This window comes from Salvelinus fontinalis, chromosome 23 (genome assembly GCF_029448725.1).
Source record: "Salvelinus fontinalis isolate EN_2023a chromosome 23, ASM2944872v1, whole genome shotgun sequence".
In the NCBI taxonomy this organism is placed as follows: Eukaryota; Metazoa; Chordata; class Actinopteri; order Salmoniformes; family Salmonidae; genus Salvelinus; species Salvelinus fontinalis.
Window position 1 is genome coordinate 30443754 of NC_074687.1, and position 16434 is coordinate 30460187.

Here is a 16434-nt window from a genome sequence, read left to right on the forward strand (position 1 = left end):
TCACCTCTTCTCCCATCTCCCACCTAGAATCACAAACCCCTCTCTCTATCCATGTCAGTGGAACGACATTCCCATCCCTGACTTCTCCTACACCAGTAGGCTATAGGGTCAAGTCAAGCCAGAAGATATCGCATGCTCTGTAACTCCCACTTACCACACTATACTGACATGTGGTTGTATGAAGACGACATTATACAGCCACTGTCATGCACTATGTAACATGAAGGCAATGGTGTAAAGTACTTAAGTAAAAATACTTTAAAGTACTACTTAAGTAGTTTTTTGGCCTATTTATATTTTGACAACTTCACTACAATATAAGCAATTTAAAATTACTACATTTACTTTTGATACTTAAGCATATTTAAAACCAAATACTTTTAGACATTTACTCAAGTAGTATTTTACTGGGTGACTTTCACTTTTCTATTAAGATATCTATTAAGGTATATTTCTATTAAGGTATCTTTACTTTTACTCAAGTAGGAGAATTGAGTACTTTTTCCACCACTGCATGAAGGAATGTGTGAGTGAGTGGGCTTTGAGCTACAAGCAGTGAGAAGACAAGGCAGAAAGTGTGGTATTCTTGGTAAAAATAAGCAAACTGACCAGACCATCACCTCAACGTGAAGCGACGGAAGCACAGACCAGACTTTCCAGATCAAAAGAAGACAAAAACTCTAAATACTGTACCTGCCTGTAGTACCTACACAGAGACATCTGGCCTATCTGAATGACATGCTCCAAAGGGAAACAAACACTAAAAGAGGAACGCAGATGAAGGAAACAGTCTCTCTCTGTCGCTCTCTCTCCCTCCCGCTTTCTGCTGTTTTATTGTTCCTGTGAGCAGGCCCACTGGTGGAGCAGGCAGTCTACCTCACAGAAACATACTTTCAGCAGGGGCCAAGAGGACAGAGTGTGTGGGTGGGACTCAATCAGAAAATCACATTCCCCTCACCACATTCACATCCCACATTCACTCTCCCCTACAGAGAGAGGGGGGCGAGATGGAGAGAGAGAGAAACACAGAAAGAGAGAAGCGGGGGGGGGGGGGGGGGGGGGGGGGTGAGATACTTTCCAGGAAGAAGAGAACTGACAACAGTCTCAGATGTTCAGTGTCCTTGTTTTTTTACCTGAGAAGGACACAGTGATCCCATCGGACGGTCCACCTCCTTTGTGTGTGCGTGCATGTGTGTGTATGTGTTTGTTTAGATGACAAATGAGATCATTAATTTATATACACCCTCCACAACACCTACCAGCTCAGACTCCTATACACACAGAGCTGAGAGCTCCAAGTGTGTGTGTGTGTGTGTGTGTGTGTGTGGGTGCATTCTATCGGTATCAGGGAAAATTCTTTCGATTTCTGCAGTTTGGCAGAAGTATCTACTCCTCCATAAAGACAAGAGAGGCGGGCTATAAAATCCATTCAGACCTTTTGAAGGCATTCCATGGATGTATCCTGTGCAGGTTAGGTGTCATGCTGGGTTAGGTGTGTGTTGGGCTGGCCAGAAGGCCAGATGGGGAATGCTTAGTTGGACTGTGGTGAAAGAAAGACTTCCCTCTCTTCTTCTTTCTCTCCCTCTCGCTCTTTCCTCTCCTCCCATCTCTCTCCCCTCCCTCCCTCTCTCTGTTCCTCTTGCTCACCTTCCCTCTCCCCTCCATGCTTGCCTGCCCACTAATGGCAATGACAGGTGTTCTCACATGTGTCTGCTAGAATGGCCTGGGCATGCCCTCAAAGCCACGGAAGCATCCGGACTCCCCTCACCCCCCCACCCCACCCCAGCACAGCACAGGGAAGAGCTAGGTCTGTCCTACTGATCTCGCCTGCCAGGTGCTTCGTGTTTGGCATGGAGAGGTGAGCTCTGTCACCGTCTCTCTCTCTCCATTATAAAATCAAATAAACTTTTATTGGTCGTATACACATATTTTGCAGATGTTATCGCAGGTTCAGCGAAATGCTTATATCTCTAGCTCCAAAAGTGCAGTAATACCTAACCATAGACAAAAATCGAGAAAAAAAAGGAAAACAAACAGATTAAGACATTTTAGAACGAGCAATGTCAGAGTCCCGAATATTACAAAATATACATACACCACCTTTCAAAAGTTTGGGGTCACTTAGAAATGATCTTGTCTTTGAAAGAAAAAAAAACTTTTTTTTGTCCATTAAAATAACATCAAATTGATCAGAAATACAGTGTAGACATTGTTAATGTTGTAAATGACTATTGTAGCTGGAAACTGCTGATTTTCTTATGGAATATCTACATAGGCGTACAGAGGCCCATTATCAGCTACCATCACTCCTGTGTTCCAATGGCACGTTGTGTTAGCTAATCCAAGTTTTTCATTTTAAAAGGCTAATTGATCATTAGAAAACCCTTTTGCAATTATGTTAGCACAGATGAAAACTGTTGTTCTGATTAAAGAAGCAAAAAAATTGGCCTTTAGACTAGTTGAGTATCTGGAGCATTAGCATTTGTGGGTTCAATAACAGGCTCAAAATGGCTAGAAACAAAGAACTTTCTTTTGAAACTTGTCAGTCTATTCTTGTTCTGAGAAATGAAAGCTATTCCATGCGAGAAATTGCCAAGAAACTGAAGATCTCGTACAACGCTGTGTATTACTCCCTTCACAGAACAGCGCAAACTGGCTCTAACCAGAATAGAAAGAGGAGTGGGAGGCCCCGGTGCACAACTGAGCAAGAGGACAAGTACATTAGAGTGTCTAGTTTGAGAAACAGAACTTTCTTCTGAAACTTGTTAGTCTATTCTTGTTCTGAGAAATGAAGGCTATTCCATGAGAGAAATTGCCAAGAAACTGAAGATCTCGTACAACGCTGTGTACTACTGTCAAGCCCTGATCAGTTTCACCTGTCCTTGTGCTTGTCTCCACCCCCTCCAGGTGTCGCTTATTATCCCCGGTGTTTATCCCTGTGTTTCCTGTCTCTCTGTGCCAGTTTGTCTTGTTTGTCAAGTCAACCAGCGTTTTTTGTAATCTCAGCTCCTGCTTCTCCCAGTCTCTCTTTTCTCGTCCTCCTGGTTTTGACCCTTACCTGTCCTGACTTTGAGCCAGTCTGCCTGCCCACTCTGCCTGCCCCTGACCTCGAGCCTGCCTATCGTCTTGTATCGTTTGGACTCTGAGAAACAGACACCTCACAAGTCCTCAACTGGCAGCTTCATTAAATAGTACCCGCAAAACACCAGTCTCAACGTCAACAGGGAAGAGGCGACTGCGGGATGCTGGCCTTCTAGGCAGAGTTGCAAAGAAAAAGCCATATCTCAGACTGGCCAATAAAAAGAAAAGATTAAGATGGGCAAAAGAACACAGACACTGGACAGAGGAACTCTGCCTAGAAGGCCAGCCTCCCGGAGTTGCTTCTTCACTGTTGACGTTGAGACTGGTGTTTTGCGGGTACTATTTAATGAAGCTGCCAGTTTAGGACTTGAGGTGTCTGTTTCTCAAACTAGACACTCTAATGTACTTGTCTTCTTGTTCAGTTGGTAGTGTATATATACAGTACCAGTAAAAAGTTCAGACACAGCTACTCATTCCTGAGTTTTTCTTTATTTTTACTATTTTCTACATTGTAGAATAATAGTGAAGACATCAACACTTTGAAATAACACATATGGATTCATATAGTAACCTAAAAAGTGTTAAACAAATTCAAAGTAGCCATCCTTTGCCTTGATGACAGCTTTGCACACTCTTGGCATTCTCTCAACCAGCTTCATGAGGTAGTTACCTGGAATGCATTTCAATTAACAGGTGTGCCTTGTTAAAAGTTAATTTGTGGAATTTCTTTCCTTCTTAATGCATTTGATCCAATCAGTTGTGTTGTGACAAGGTAGGGGTGGTATACAGAAGATAGCCCTATTTGGTAAAAGACCAAGTTCATATTACGAACAGCTCAAATAAGCAAAGAGAAATGACAGTCCATCATTAACCTCTACAGAGTACCTAACCCGGATCCGGGAGCACCCCCCCCCCCCCCCACACACTGATTAGCATCGCTAGCATAGCGTCACAATTAAATAGTAGCATCTAAATATCATTAAATCACAAGTCCAAGACACCCAATGAAAGACACAGATCTTGTGAATAAAACCACCATTTCAGATTTTTTAAATGTTTTACAGGGAAGACAAAATATGTAAATCTATTAGCTAAACACGTTAGCAAAAGACACCATTTTCTTACTCCAACAGTTTCTTACTCCATCAGGTGCTATCACCAATTCGGCTAAACTAAGATATTGATAGCCACAAACCAACAAACAAATTTATAAGATGACAGTCTGATAACATATTTATGGTATAGCATAGTTTTTTTTTTTTAAATGTGCATTTTTCAGGTATAAATCACAGTTCTACATTGCAGCTGCAATCTGATATAGTGCTGATGCAGCTAGAACAATTACAGAGACCAACGTTATATAACTAATTACTTGTCTTAAAACATTTCAGAAAAAATACACAGCGTACAGACATTGAAAGCCCAACATCTGGTGAATCCAAACAATATTTCAGATTTTTTAAATGTTTTATAGCGAAAACAAAATGTATCGCTAATTAGCATAACCAGGCCAGCCAGAACCGGCTGGACGCGCCCGACCAGTTCACATGCACGACAGATATATGAAATAACATCGTAAATTGGGTCTTACTATTGCTGGTCTTTCATCAGAATGTTGATCAAGGTGTCCTTAGTCCTGATGAGTCGTTCAATCCATTCACAATGGCAACCTCCCCTCTTCATTTAGCCTGGTACTGGTCGACTGGCACGGTCAATTCCCAAAGTTAAAAAACTCAAAGAACGGAACACGGCAAAACTCCCGAAAAAATTCTAATAATCTGATTAAACTATATTGAAAAAACATACATTACGGTGATATGGTCACATGTAGCAAACAAACTTCGACACGGAGATAGTTTTCATCCGTAACGTCAGCATAACAAAAGACAATGCCACCTCTGAAAACGCGCATCTCAGAAACCGGAAGTTGTCGGTCACGCTAAAGAAATAAGTCTTATTTCACGTCAGTACAAGATAAACAAAAAATTTCTCCTCTGACGTCTTCCAAACACCCATAGGAAGAAGTAGGAAGTGTCATTCGGGTCATAGGTGGCGTGACCATATATAGGCAGAGCTTTGAAGCGAGCATACACATCTTGCAATCTTTTTCAGGCTCAGGGAAAGTGCTGTGAAATGACCTGTGTTTGACTCAGAGACTCAATTGGAACGGTTTTAGAAACCATAGCTTGTTTTCTATCCAATGCTATATGGTTATATGCATATAGTAACAGCAATAATTGAATAAGAGGCAGTTTAGTCTGTAGAGGCAATTATGCTAATGCGAAATAGCACCCCCTGTATTCTCAAGAAGTTAATTGAAGACATGAAGGTCAGTCAATGCGGAAAATTTCAAGAACTTTTAAAGTTTCTTCAAGTGCAGTTGCAAAAAACATAAAATACAAAAGTATTTGTCACATGCGCCGAATACAACAGATGTAGACGTTACAGTGAAATGCTTATTTACAAGCCCTTAACCAACAATGTAGATTGAGAAAATACCTAAAAAGAAAAAATAAGTAATAAGTAATAAGAATAACAAATAATTAAAGAGCAGCAGTAAATAACAATAGCAGGGCTATATACAAGGGGTACCGGTACAGAGTCAATGTGCGGAGGCACCGATGTCGAAGTAATTGAGGTAATATGTACATGTAGGTAGAGTTATTAAAGTGACTATACATAGATAATAACAGAGAGTAGCAACAGCGTAGAAGGGGGGGGGGGGCAATACATAGTCTGGGTATCCATTTGGTTAGATGTTTTGGGGTAGAAGATGTTTAGAAGCCTCTTGGACCTGGACTTGGCTCTCTAGTACCGCTTACCGTTTGGTAGCAGAGAGAACACTCCATGACTAGGGTGGCTGGAGTCTTTGACAATTTTTAGGGCCTTCCTCTGACACTGCCTGGTTTAGAGGTTTAGAGGAAGCTTGGCCCCGTTGATGTACTGGGCCGTACCCTCTAACCTCTGTAGTGCCTTGCGGTCGGAGGCCGAGCAGTTGCCATACCAGGCAGTGATACGACCTTCAGGATGCTCTCGATGTTGCAGCTGTAGAACTTTTTGAGGATCTGAGGACCCATGCCAAATGTTTTCAGTCTCCTGAGGGGGAATAGGTTTTGTCATGCCTTCTTCACGACTGTCTTGGTGTGCTTGGACCATGTTAGTGTGTAGATGATGTGGACGCCAAGGAACTTGAAGCTCTCAACCTGCTCCACTACAGCCCCGTCGATGAGAATGGGGACGTGCTCGGTCCTCCTTTTCCTGTAGTCCACAATCCTCTCCTTTGTCTTGATCATGTTGAGGGAGAGGTTGTTGTACTTGCATCACACAGTCAGTTCTCTGATCTCCTCCCTATAGGCTGTCTCATCGTTGTCTGTGATCAGGCTTACCACTGTTGTGTCATCAGCAAACTTAATGATGGTGTTGGAGTCGTGCCTGGCAGGGCAGTCATGAGTGAACAGGGAGTACGGGAAGGGACTGAGCACGCACCCCTGAGGGGCCACTGTGTTGAGGATCAGCGTTGCGGATGTGTTGTTACCTACCCTTACCACCTTGGGGCGGCCCGTCAGGAAGTCCAGGATCCAGTTGCAGAGAGAGGTGTTTAGTCCCAGGGTCCTTAGCTTAGTGATGAGCTTTGAAGGCACTATGGTGTTGAACGCTGATCTATAGTCAATTAATAGCATTCTCACATAGGTGTTCCTTTTGTCCAGATGCAATAGAGATTGCATCATCTGTGGATCTGTATGCAAATTAAAATGGGTTGAGGGTTTCTGGGATAATGGTGTTGATGTGAGCCATGACCAGCCTTTCAAAGCATTTCATGGCTACAGACGTGAGTACTACGGGTCGGTAGTCATTTAAGCAGGTTACCTTCATGTTCTTGGGCACAGGGACTATGGTGGTCTGCTTCAAACATGTTGGTATTACAGACTCGGACAGGGAGAGGTTGAAAATGTTAGTGAAGACACTTGCCAGTTGGTCAGTGCATGCTCAGAGTACAAGTCCTGGTAATCCATCTGGCCCTGCAGCCTTGTGAATGTTTACCTGTTTAAAGGTCTTACTCATATCGGCTGCAGAGAGCATGATCACACAATCAGTTGGTGCTTTCATGCATGTTTCAGTGTTATTTGCCTCGAATCGATCATAGAACCTCGAATCGATCATAGAACTAGTTTAGCTCGTCTGATAGGCTCATGTCACTGAGCAGCTCTCGTCTGTGCTTCCCTTTGTAGTCTGTAATGGTTTGCAAGTAACTGCCACATCCGACGAGCTTCAGAGCCGACGTAGTACGATTTGATCTTAGTCCTGTATTGACGCTATGCCTGTTTGATGGTTCATCGGAGGGCATAGCGGGATTTCTTATAAACTTCCAGGTTAGAGTCGCGCCCCTTGAAAGCGGCAACTCTAGCCTTTAGCTCAGTGCGGATGTTGCCTGTAATCCATGGCTTCTGGTTGGGATATGTACGTACAGTCACTGTGGGGACGACGTCATCGATGTACTTATTGATGAAGCCAATGACTGATGTGGTGTCCTCCTCAATGTCATCGGAGGATTTCCGGAACATATTCCAGTCTGTGCTAGCAAAACAGTCCTGTAAATTTGCATCTGCTTAATCTGACCACTTTTTTATTGATCTAGTCACTGGTGCTTCCTGGTTAAATGTATGCTTGTAAGCAGGAATCAGGAGAGTAGAACTATGGTCAGATTTGCCAAATGGAGGGCGAGGAAGAGCTTTGTATGTGTCTCTGTGTGTGGAGTAAAGGTGGTCCAGAGTTTTTTTTCCTCTGGTTGCACATTTAACATGCTGATAGAAATTTAGTTAGATAGATTTAAGTTTCCTTGCATTAAAGTCCCCTGCTACTAGGAGCGCCGCCTCTGGGTGAGCGTTTTCTTGTTTGCTTATGGTGGAATACAGCTCATTCATTGCTGTCTTAGTGCCAGCCTCTGACTGTGGTGGTATGTAAATAGCTGCAAAAAATACAGATTAAACTCTATGTAGGTAGTGTGGTCTACAGTTTATCATGAGATACTCTACCTCAGGCGAGCAACAGCTCGAGACTTCCTTAGATATCGTGCACCAGCTGTTATTTACAAAAATACATAGTCCGTCGCACGTTGTCTTACCAGACGCCGCTGTTCTTGTCACGTTCCTGACCTGTTTTCTGTTGTTTTGTATGTGTGTGATGGTCAGGGCGTGAGTTTTGGGTGGGCAGTCTATGTTTTCTGTTTCTATGTTGGTTTTGGGTTGCCTGGTATGGCTCTTAATTAGAGGCAGGTGTTTTGCGTTTTCCTCTAATTGAGAGTCATATTAAGGTAGGTTGTTCTCACTGTTTGTTTGTGGGTGATTGTCGCTGTGTCTGTGTATTTTGCACCACACGGTACTGTCTCATCTCGTTCGTTCGGTCGTTCCTGTTCATGTGTTCCTCGTTTCATGTGAGTTCATAGTTTAGGTCTGTCTAGTTCGTTTTGTTATTTTGTATCATTCAAGTGTATTTCGTTTCGTGTTTTTCCGTCTTGTCATTAAAACATTATGTATTCATCACCCGCTGCGCCTTGGTCTACTCACTCACCGAAAGAGAGCCGTTACAGTTCTATCCTGCCGGTGCAGCGAATATCCTGCCAGCTGTATGTTGATAGTGTCGTTGTTCAGCCACGTCTCCGTGAAGCATAAGGTATTACAGTTTTGAATATCCCTTTGGTCTTCCACGTAGGTCATCTATTTTATTCTCCAGAGATTGCACGTTTGCTCGCAGAATGGAGGGAAGTGGGGGTTTATTCGATCACCTACGAATTCTCAGAAGGCAGCCCGCCCTCTGGCCCCTTTTTCTCCGCCTCCTCTTCACGCAAATTACGGGGATCTGGGCCTGTTCTCGAGAAAGCAGTATATCATTAGCGTCGGCCTCTTCGGACTCGTTAAAGGAAAAAAAGGATTCTGCCAATCTGTGGTGAGTAATCGCAGTCCTGATGTCCAGAAGTTATTTTCGGTCATAAGAGATTGTAGAGGCAACATTATGTACAAAATAAGTAAAAAGATAAGTTACAAACAAATAAACAAACAAAAAAAAACGATCGGTTGGGGGGCACGTAAAACGTCTGCCTTCTTCTCCAGCACCATCTTATTGAATTGTACATATATAATGTGTGTATAGACAGTATGGACAGTATACGAATAGAAACGGTGTTTACAGCAGTATTTATATAGGACGAGCCTTGAATACAATATAGAATATAAATATGAAATGGGTAAAACAGTATGTAAACATTAAAGTGACCAGTGTTCAATGACTCTGTATAGGGTAGCAGTCTTTAAGGTGCAGGGTAGACTACTGGGAGGTAGCCTGCTAGTAACAGTGACTAAGTTCAGGGCAGGGTACTGGGCCCTATAGTCCTCCAGGCAACACACAGGGTGACTCTAGTAGCATCACAGAGAAAGGGAGGGGGAAAAAAGCGAGAGAGAGAGAGAGAGAGAGAAGGAAAGAAGGAAGGAAATAGGGTGTGTGGATGGGAGGTAAGGTGGGGGAGAATGAGAGAGTAAGTGAGCTATAGATAAAATAGAGAGAGGGAGAGAGAGAGAGAGAGAGAGAGAGAGAGAGAAAGAGAGAGGTAGGGTCGGTGAGAGGAGGGATGTGGTTACATTGATAATGGGTCTGCTTGGATAAAGACCGGACTTCCATCAAAATGTTTAATGAACATAAATATAAACGCAACATGCAAAAATGGCAAAGTAACACTGAGTAACAGTTCATATAAGGAATTCAAGTCAATATAAATAAATAAATTAAGCCCTAATATACGGATTTCACATGACTGGGCAGAAGGCCCACCCACTTGGCAGCCTGGCCCACCCACTGGGGAGCCAGGCCTAGCCAATCAGAATAAGTTTTTCCTCAAAAAAGGGCTTTATTACAGAGAGAAATACTCCTCAGCACCCTCCTACAGACGATCCCAGAGGTGAAGAAGCTGGATGTGGAGGTCCTGGGTTGGCATGGTGACACGTGGTCTGCGGTTGTGAGGCCGGTCAGACGCACTGCCAAATTCTCTAAAACGACATTGGAAGCAGCTTATGGTAGAGAAATGAACATTCAATTAATCTAGCAACAGCTCTGGTGGACATTCCTGCAGTCAGCATGCCAATTGCACACTCTCTCAAAACTTGAGACATAAGTGGCCTTTTATTGTCCCCAGCACAAGGTGCACCTGTGTAATGATCATGCTGTTTAATCAGCATTTTGATATGCCACACCTGTCAGGTGGATGGATTATCTTGGAAAAAAAGAAATTCTCACTAAGAGGGATATAAACAAATTTGTGCCCAAAATTATGAGAGAAATAAGCTTTTTGGGATTTTTTATTTCAGCTCATGAAACATGGGACCAACACTTTACATGTTGCGTTTATATTTTTGTTCAGTATATGAATAGGTCTGCAACACAGAATACTGCTTTGTGGTTGATACTTGCTCCAGTTACTTCTCAACCAATCAGTGACTCATTTCAAACTAGAGGACAGAAGGTAACGTAGACTGACTTTCACCCCATTTCAATACCTGACCTCCATTTCAGATCTGTGTGATTGTGCAGATTTAGCAGGGCTGAAGCCAGCTAATACTGTGGTCCCCCAGGATTGGCTTGTATCGCTCTCTCCTGCTTTGCAGGGGTGGTTACTGGTTAACAGGCTAACAGGCAGGAGAGGAGGGGGAGGGGTAGTTTGAAGCAGCGTCCTTCCATCTCTTTCATCTGTTTAGGCATACTGGCAGGCTCAGATCCTCTCCTCCTATTAAGTGGGCAGCAGCAATGTTCTGTACTCGTTGATTTGGGCCCTGGCACGCCTAGCGACACCTCCAGTTAGAACAGAACGAAGAGGGAGCCACTTTGTTTATCCCCCAGCTCAAGAAAAGCCAAGAAAGTATGTGTGTCTGTGTGCGTGTGTCTGTGTGTATGCCATGAAAGTGGGATATAGATGTTGAAAGATGGGCGTTTGATTCAGGACTGCCAGAACCGTTTTACAGAGTAGAGGAACTCAGTTGGTGAAACTCAGATTAAACAAACGTAAACCCTACGAACCCCAGTCCTCTTCCACATTCAAAAACAAGACAACAAGAGCACCAAAACAAAGCCCACATTGACATTGACTTTGGCACACTGGTGGCAGCTGCTCACATATTATGTCACTATGCTGTGACTGTTCTGAAAGAGCACTTTGTCAGAGAATCCCAAGACTGGGTGGTGACACGCTTTCATACCAACATCTCAGTGTAGTAGAATAGGCTGTAGTGCTATAGTGCTGTAGAATCAGGCAAAACATACAGCCTTCACTCATCTCACTCAACCTCTTTCCTCTTCTAGTATTAGGCAGAGCTGGGTTCAAAAAGTATTCATCTTCTTTCAAATACTTTGAGCGTTCCATCTCGCCAGCTGTAGTACAGCTGTAGTATTTGATTTTTTTTTAACTACAGTACTGTACAGTACCAGTCAAAAGTTTGGACACACCTACTCATTCAAGGTTTTTTCTTCAGTGGTACTATTTTCTACATTGTAGAATAATAGTGAAGACATCAAAACTATGAAATAATACATATGGAGTCATGGAGTGAAAAAAAGTGTGAAATCAAAATATATTTATATTTGAGATTCTTCAAAGTAGCCACCCTTTGTCTTAATGACAGCTTTGCACACTCTTGGCATTCTCTCAATCAGCTTCTTGAGGTAGTCATTTCAATTAACATGTGTGCCTTGTTAAAAGTTCATTTGTGGAATTTCTTTCCTTTTTAATATGTTTGAGCCAATCAGTTGTGTTGTTACAAGGTAGGGGTGGTATACAGAAGATAGCCTTATTTGGTAAAAGACCAAGTCCATATTATGGCAAGAACTGCTCAAATAAGCAAAGAGAAACGACAGTCCATCATTACTTTAAGACATGAAGTTCAGTCAATGTGGAACATTTCAAGAACTTTGAAAGTTTCTTCAAGTGCAGTCACAAAAACCATCACGCTCTATGATGAAACTGGCTCTCATGAGGACCTCCACAGGAAAGGAAGACCCAGAGTTACCTCTGCTGCAGAGGATAAATTCATTTAACTGCACCTCAGATTGCAGCCCAAATAAAAGCTTCACAGAGTTCAAGTAACAGACACATCTCAATGTCAACTGTTCAGAGGAGACTGCGTGAATCAGGCCTTCATGGTCGAATTGCTGCAAAGAAACCATCACTAATGGACACCAATAAGAGACTTGATTGGGCCAAGAACCACGAGCAATGGATATTAGACCTTTGGTCTGATGAGTCCATATTCCAACCGCCGTGTCTTTGTGAGACGCAAAGTAGGTGAACGGGTGATCTCCGCATGTGTGGCTCCCACCGTGAAGCATGGAAGGGGTGGTGTAATGGTGTGGGATTGCTTTGCTGGTTACACTGTCTGGCATTTATTTAGAATTCAAGGCACACTTAACCAGCATGGCTACCACAGCATTCTGCAGCGATATGCCATCCCATCTGGTTTGCGCTTAGTGGGAATATCATTTTTTTTCAACAGGACAATGACCCAACACACCCCCAGGCTGTGTAAGGGCTATTTGGCCAAGAAGTAGAATGATGCTGCTGCTTCAGATGACCTGGCCTCCACAATCACCCGACCTCAACCCAATTGAGATGGTTTGAGACGAGTTGGACCACAGGAAAAGCAGCCAACAAGTGCTCAGCATATAAGACTGTTGGAAAAGCATTCCTCGTGAAGCTGGTTGAGAGAATGCCAAGAGTATGCAAAGCTGTCATCAAGGCAAAGGGTGGCTACAATGTATAAAATAATCAAAAAAATCAAAAAAATAAAATAAAACTTGAATAGGTAGGTGTGCCCAAACTTTTGACTGGTACTGTATTTGAACCCAAGGTGTTTGTGTGTCTGGTGTACACTATCAAGCTCTACAACTTTTAGACCGGTCCCATATCAGCACCTGAGCCTTCAGTACAGTAGGCCCACTGTAACTCAATTGGTAGAGCATGGCTCTTGCAGCGCCAGAGTTGTGGGTTCGATTCCCACGGGGGACCAGTACGAAAAAAGTATGAAAATGTATGCACTCACTACTGTAAGTCACTGTCTGCTAAATGACTAAAATGTCAATGTAAAATGTAACAGTAGCTACCTCCATAAAGACATTACATTACCATGGAGACATGCCCCTCCTCTCCACCCACCTGAGACCGGACTGAAGTAGAGGGAAACACGCACACAGGCAGGCAAGGATACACGTCAACACAGACACACACGCGTATATTATATGCACGCACACACTCATGCACACAATTAATCACACTCTTTCTCCATCCCACCTCATTCAAGGAGCTGAAAACCCTCCAGTCCCAACCCACAGAATCAATAACAGCAAGCCAATGCTGTCTGACTGCTGCCAGGAACGTTACAGAGAGGAGCAGCAGACCAGAGGAGTACAGGAGGAGAAGAGAGGTAGGTCTGGGAGCCCAGTAAAAGAGGAACACTGGTTGCGGACGGATGAGTGTTGGTTGTTATCCACCAGTGGACCACACACACACATGGATAGGGGAGAGGAGAGGACGAGGTGGGTTGGAAGCTCAGCTTACCTGGATGAGAGACACATTGTTGAGGCTCAATCTGAAGAGGAAGTTTCTGTGTAGAATCAACAGAGAGAGGAAATAACAGTTAGTTTAAACAGTTATAAACGTAATAAACACTTAGTTTACGTGGCAGTTACGTGTGTTTTTTTTCTTACAGTGAGTTCAACTCAGGGCACTGATATTTTGTAGTCACATAAGAACTCTCTGAAACTTGAAGTCGTTTCAAATACTCCAACTGCCAAACTCCACACCAGGCCCTATCCAACAAGCCTCAAAATACTATATATTACAGTGGAGGCTCCTCAGAGGAAGAAGGGGAGGACTATACTCCTCAGTGAATTTCATAAAAATATTGAAACTATACTAAATATATTCACGTCACCAAATAGTTGATAAAAACACACTGTTTTGCTATGAATATCTACTGTAGCCTCAACAGCACTCTGTAGGGTATCACCATGGTGTAGCCGGACGACAGCTAGCTTCTGTCCTCCTCTGGGTACATTGAATTCAATACAAAACCTAGGGAGCTCATGGTTCTCAACCCCTTCCATAGACTTACGCAGCAATTATTACAACTTCCAGAGGACGCCCATCAATCTATCAGAGCTCTTGCAGCATGAGCTGACATGTTGTCCACCCAATCAAAGGATCAGAGAATGAATCTAGTACTGAAAGCATAAGCTATAGCTAGCTAGCACTGCAGTGCATAAAAAGTGTTGAGTAGTTGACTCAGAGAGAGAAAGACAATAGTTGAACAGTTTCGAATAAATGAATTTCTTTAAAAATGAAGGAGAAGCAAGAGAGAGCTAGCTGTATTTCATAGTATTTTTTCACTTTCACTTAGCTAGCAAATACAGCTAACTAGTTTAGCTGACTCAGAGATATAAGCTATGTTAACTAGCTGGCTATGGCTAGCCAACATTGGAAGTCTTCCAAGTCAAGGTAAGCTTTTGGTTTTATTAATTTATTATCACTGGGACTGCCGATGTAACTACTAAACTGCATACTGACTGTACTGCATGATTGTAGCTGGTTTAGTAACGCATTAGTTCTAGTAGCTATGTTGACCATGACATTAGCTAATATGGTGACAACGATGTAGGCTGCATATAGTGGTTAGCGGTTATGATATGATCAGGGGTTTATCCATTCAAACAGATTCTGTTGAAAAACATTGCTTAAACGGAACCAACCGGAACCAAAAGGGGATAAATATACCTGAATTTGTCCAATAGAAACTCTCTTTTGCAACTGTTGGACTAATGATTACATCCTAGATCAGCTAGATGCCGGCAAGAGTGTGCAAGGTGGTATTGAATGTGTCAATGTCACCTTGATTACTCTAATATTTCATTCGACCTGTTGTACATACATTGTAAACTTTCATTCATAGGCTAGGTTGTAGCAATCTCATGATGGGTATAGGGAAAATTAGAGTATCATGTAGTAGCCTAAACCTATCAATGCTACATTGAGCTGGGTGAATGGAATATGAATGACAGCCATGCTCATTAAACAAACACGACACTGATACATGATTATCACTTTTAAATGATTCATCTCCAATTTTCAGCAGCAGTGCAGTATAGGACCAGGCAGAGTGTTTTGCATAAGGGTACATTAACACATGTATAAGGGCTCAATGAACAAATGAATAAGGGATAAATTAAGGAATGAATAAGGGGTAAATTAACAAATGAATTTAAGGGTACATTAACAAATGAATAAGGTGTAAATTACCTCATGAATAAGGAATGAATGAACACATGAATAAGGGATAAATAAACAACTGAATAAGGGATAAATGAACACATAAATAAGGGATAAATGAACACCTGAATAAGGGATAAATGAACACATGAATAAGGAGTAAATTACCTCATGAATAAGGAGTAAATGAACACATGAATAAGGGATAAATTAACAACTGAATAAGGGATAAATGAACACATAAATAAGGGATAAATGAAAACCTGAATAAGGGATAAATGAACACATAAATAAGTGATAAATGAACACCTGAATAAGGGATAAATGAACACATGAATAAGGAGTAAATTACCTCATGAATAAGGAATAAATGAACACATGAATAAGGGATAAATTAACAACTGAATAAGGGATAAATGAACAAATGAATATGGGATAAATGAACAAATGAATATGGGATAAATTAACACATGAATAAGGGATACATTAACGAATGCATTCTTACCTTGCCCCCACTATCAACTCATTCCTGGTCAGGTCAAGGGTCAGTTGAGAGTAGTCTCTCACATCCGGGTGGGAGAATATAGTGATCCAAGGACTCAGGGCTGAAAGAGAGGAATAAAGTAGGGAATGAGAGAGATTTAAAAGGAATCACAAAATTATAAATTACAATTAAGGAATCACCAAATTAAAAGGAATCACACAGGGCAGAGACTCAGGGGGAATGCTAATATGGTATGAATCTGAACTAACTCATTCAATCGAATTGATTAAAACAGTAGAATTCTTTATCTGGTTAAAAATCAACAGAGGCTGTCTTCCTCTGTGCCGCATACATTCACCCCTCAGTCACCCTACTTCAATGAAAATAGTTTCTCCATTCTAGAGGGGGAGATTAGTCACTTTCAGGCCCAAGGCAACGTACTGGTCTGTGGAGACCTCAAATGCTAGAAAAGCAGAAGAACTAGACACTATTAACAGTCATGGGGATAAACACCTACAGAGAAGCAACAACCTTTCCCTTCCCACACACACCACCACCCCTCAGCCCACTA

At 42.4% G+C, this 16434-nt stretch overlaps 1 protein-coding gene across 7 annotated transcripts in view; it reads right to left on the reverse strand.

The window, feature by feature from the left end:
* The window catches only part of LOC129821107 (semaphorin-5B-like), a 199204-nt gene that overhangs the window by 89866 nt on the left and 92904 nt on the right, over positions 1-16434 (reverse strand). For all 7 annotated transcript variants that reach the window (XR_008754272.1, XM_055878404.1, XM_055878409.1 and 4 more), the window contains 2 exons: positions 15885-15984; positions 13673-13718 (listed from right to left, as the gene is read on the reverse strand). Coding sequence is in view for 6 of the 7 variants with exons in the window: in XM_055878404.1 (XP_055734379.1) it covers positions 13673-13718; positions 15885-15984 (146 nt within the window). In the remaining variant the exon portion in view is untranslated. The remainder of the gene's footprint in view (positions 1-13672; positions 13719-15884; positions 15985-16434) is intronic.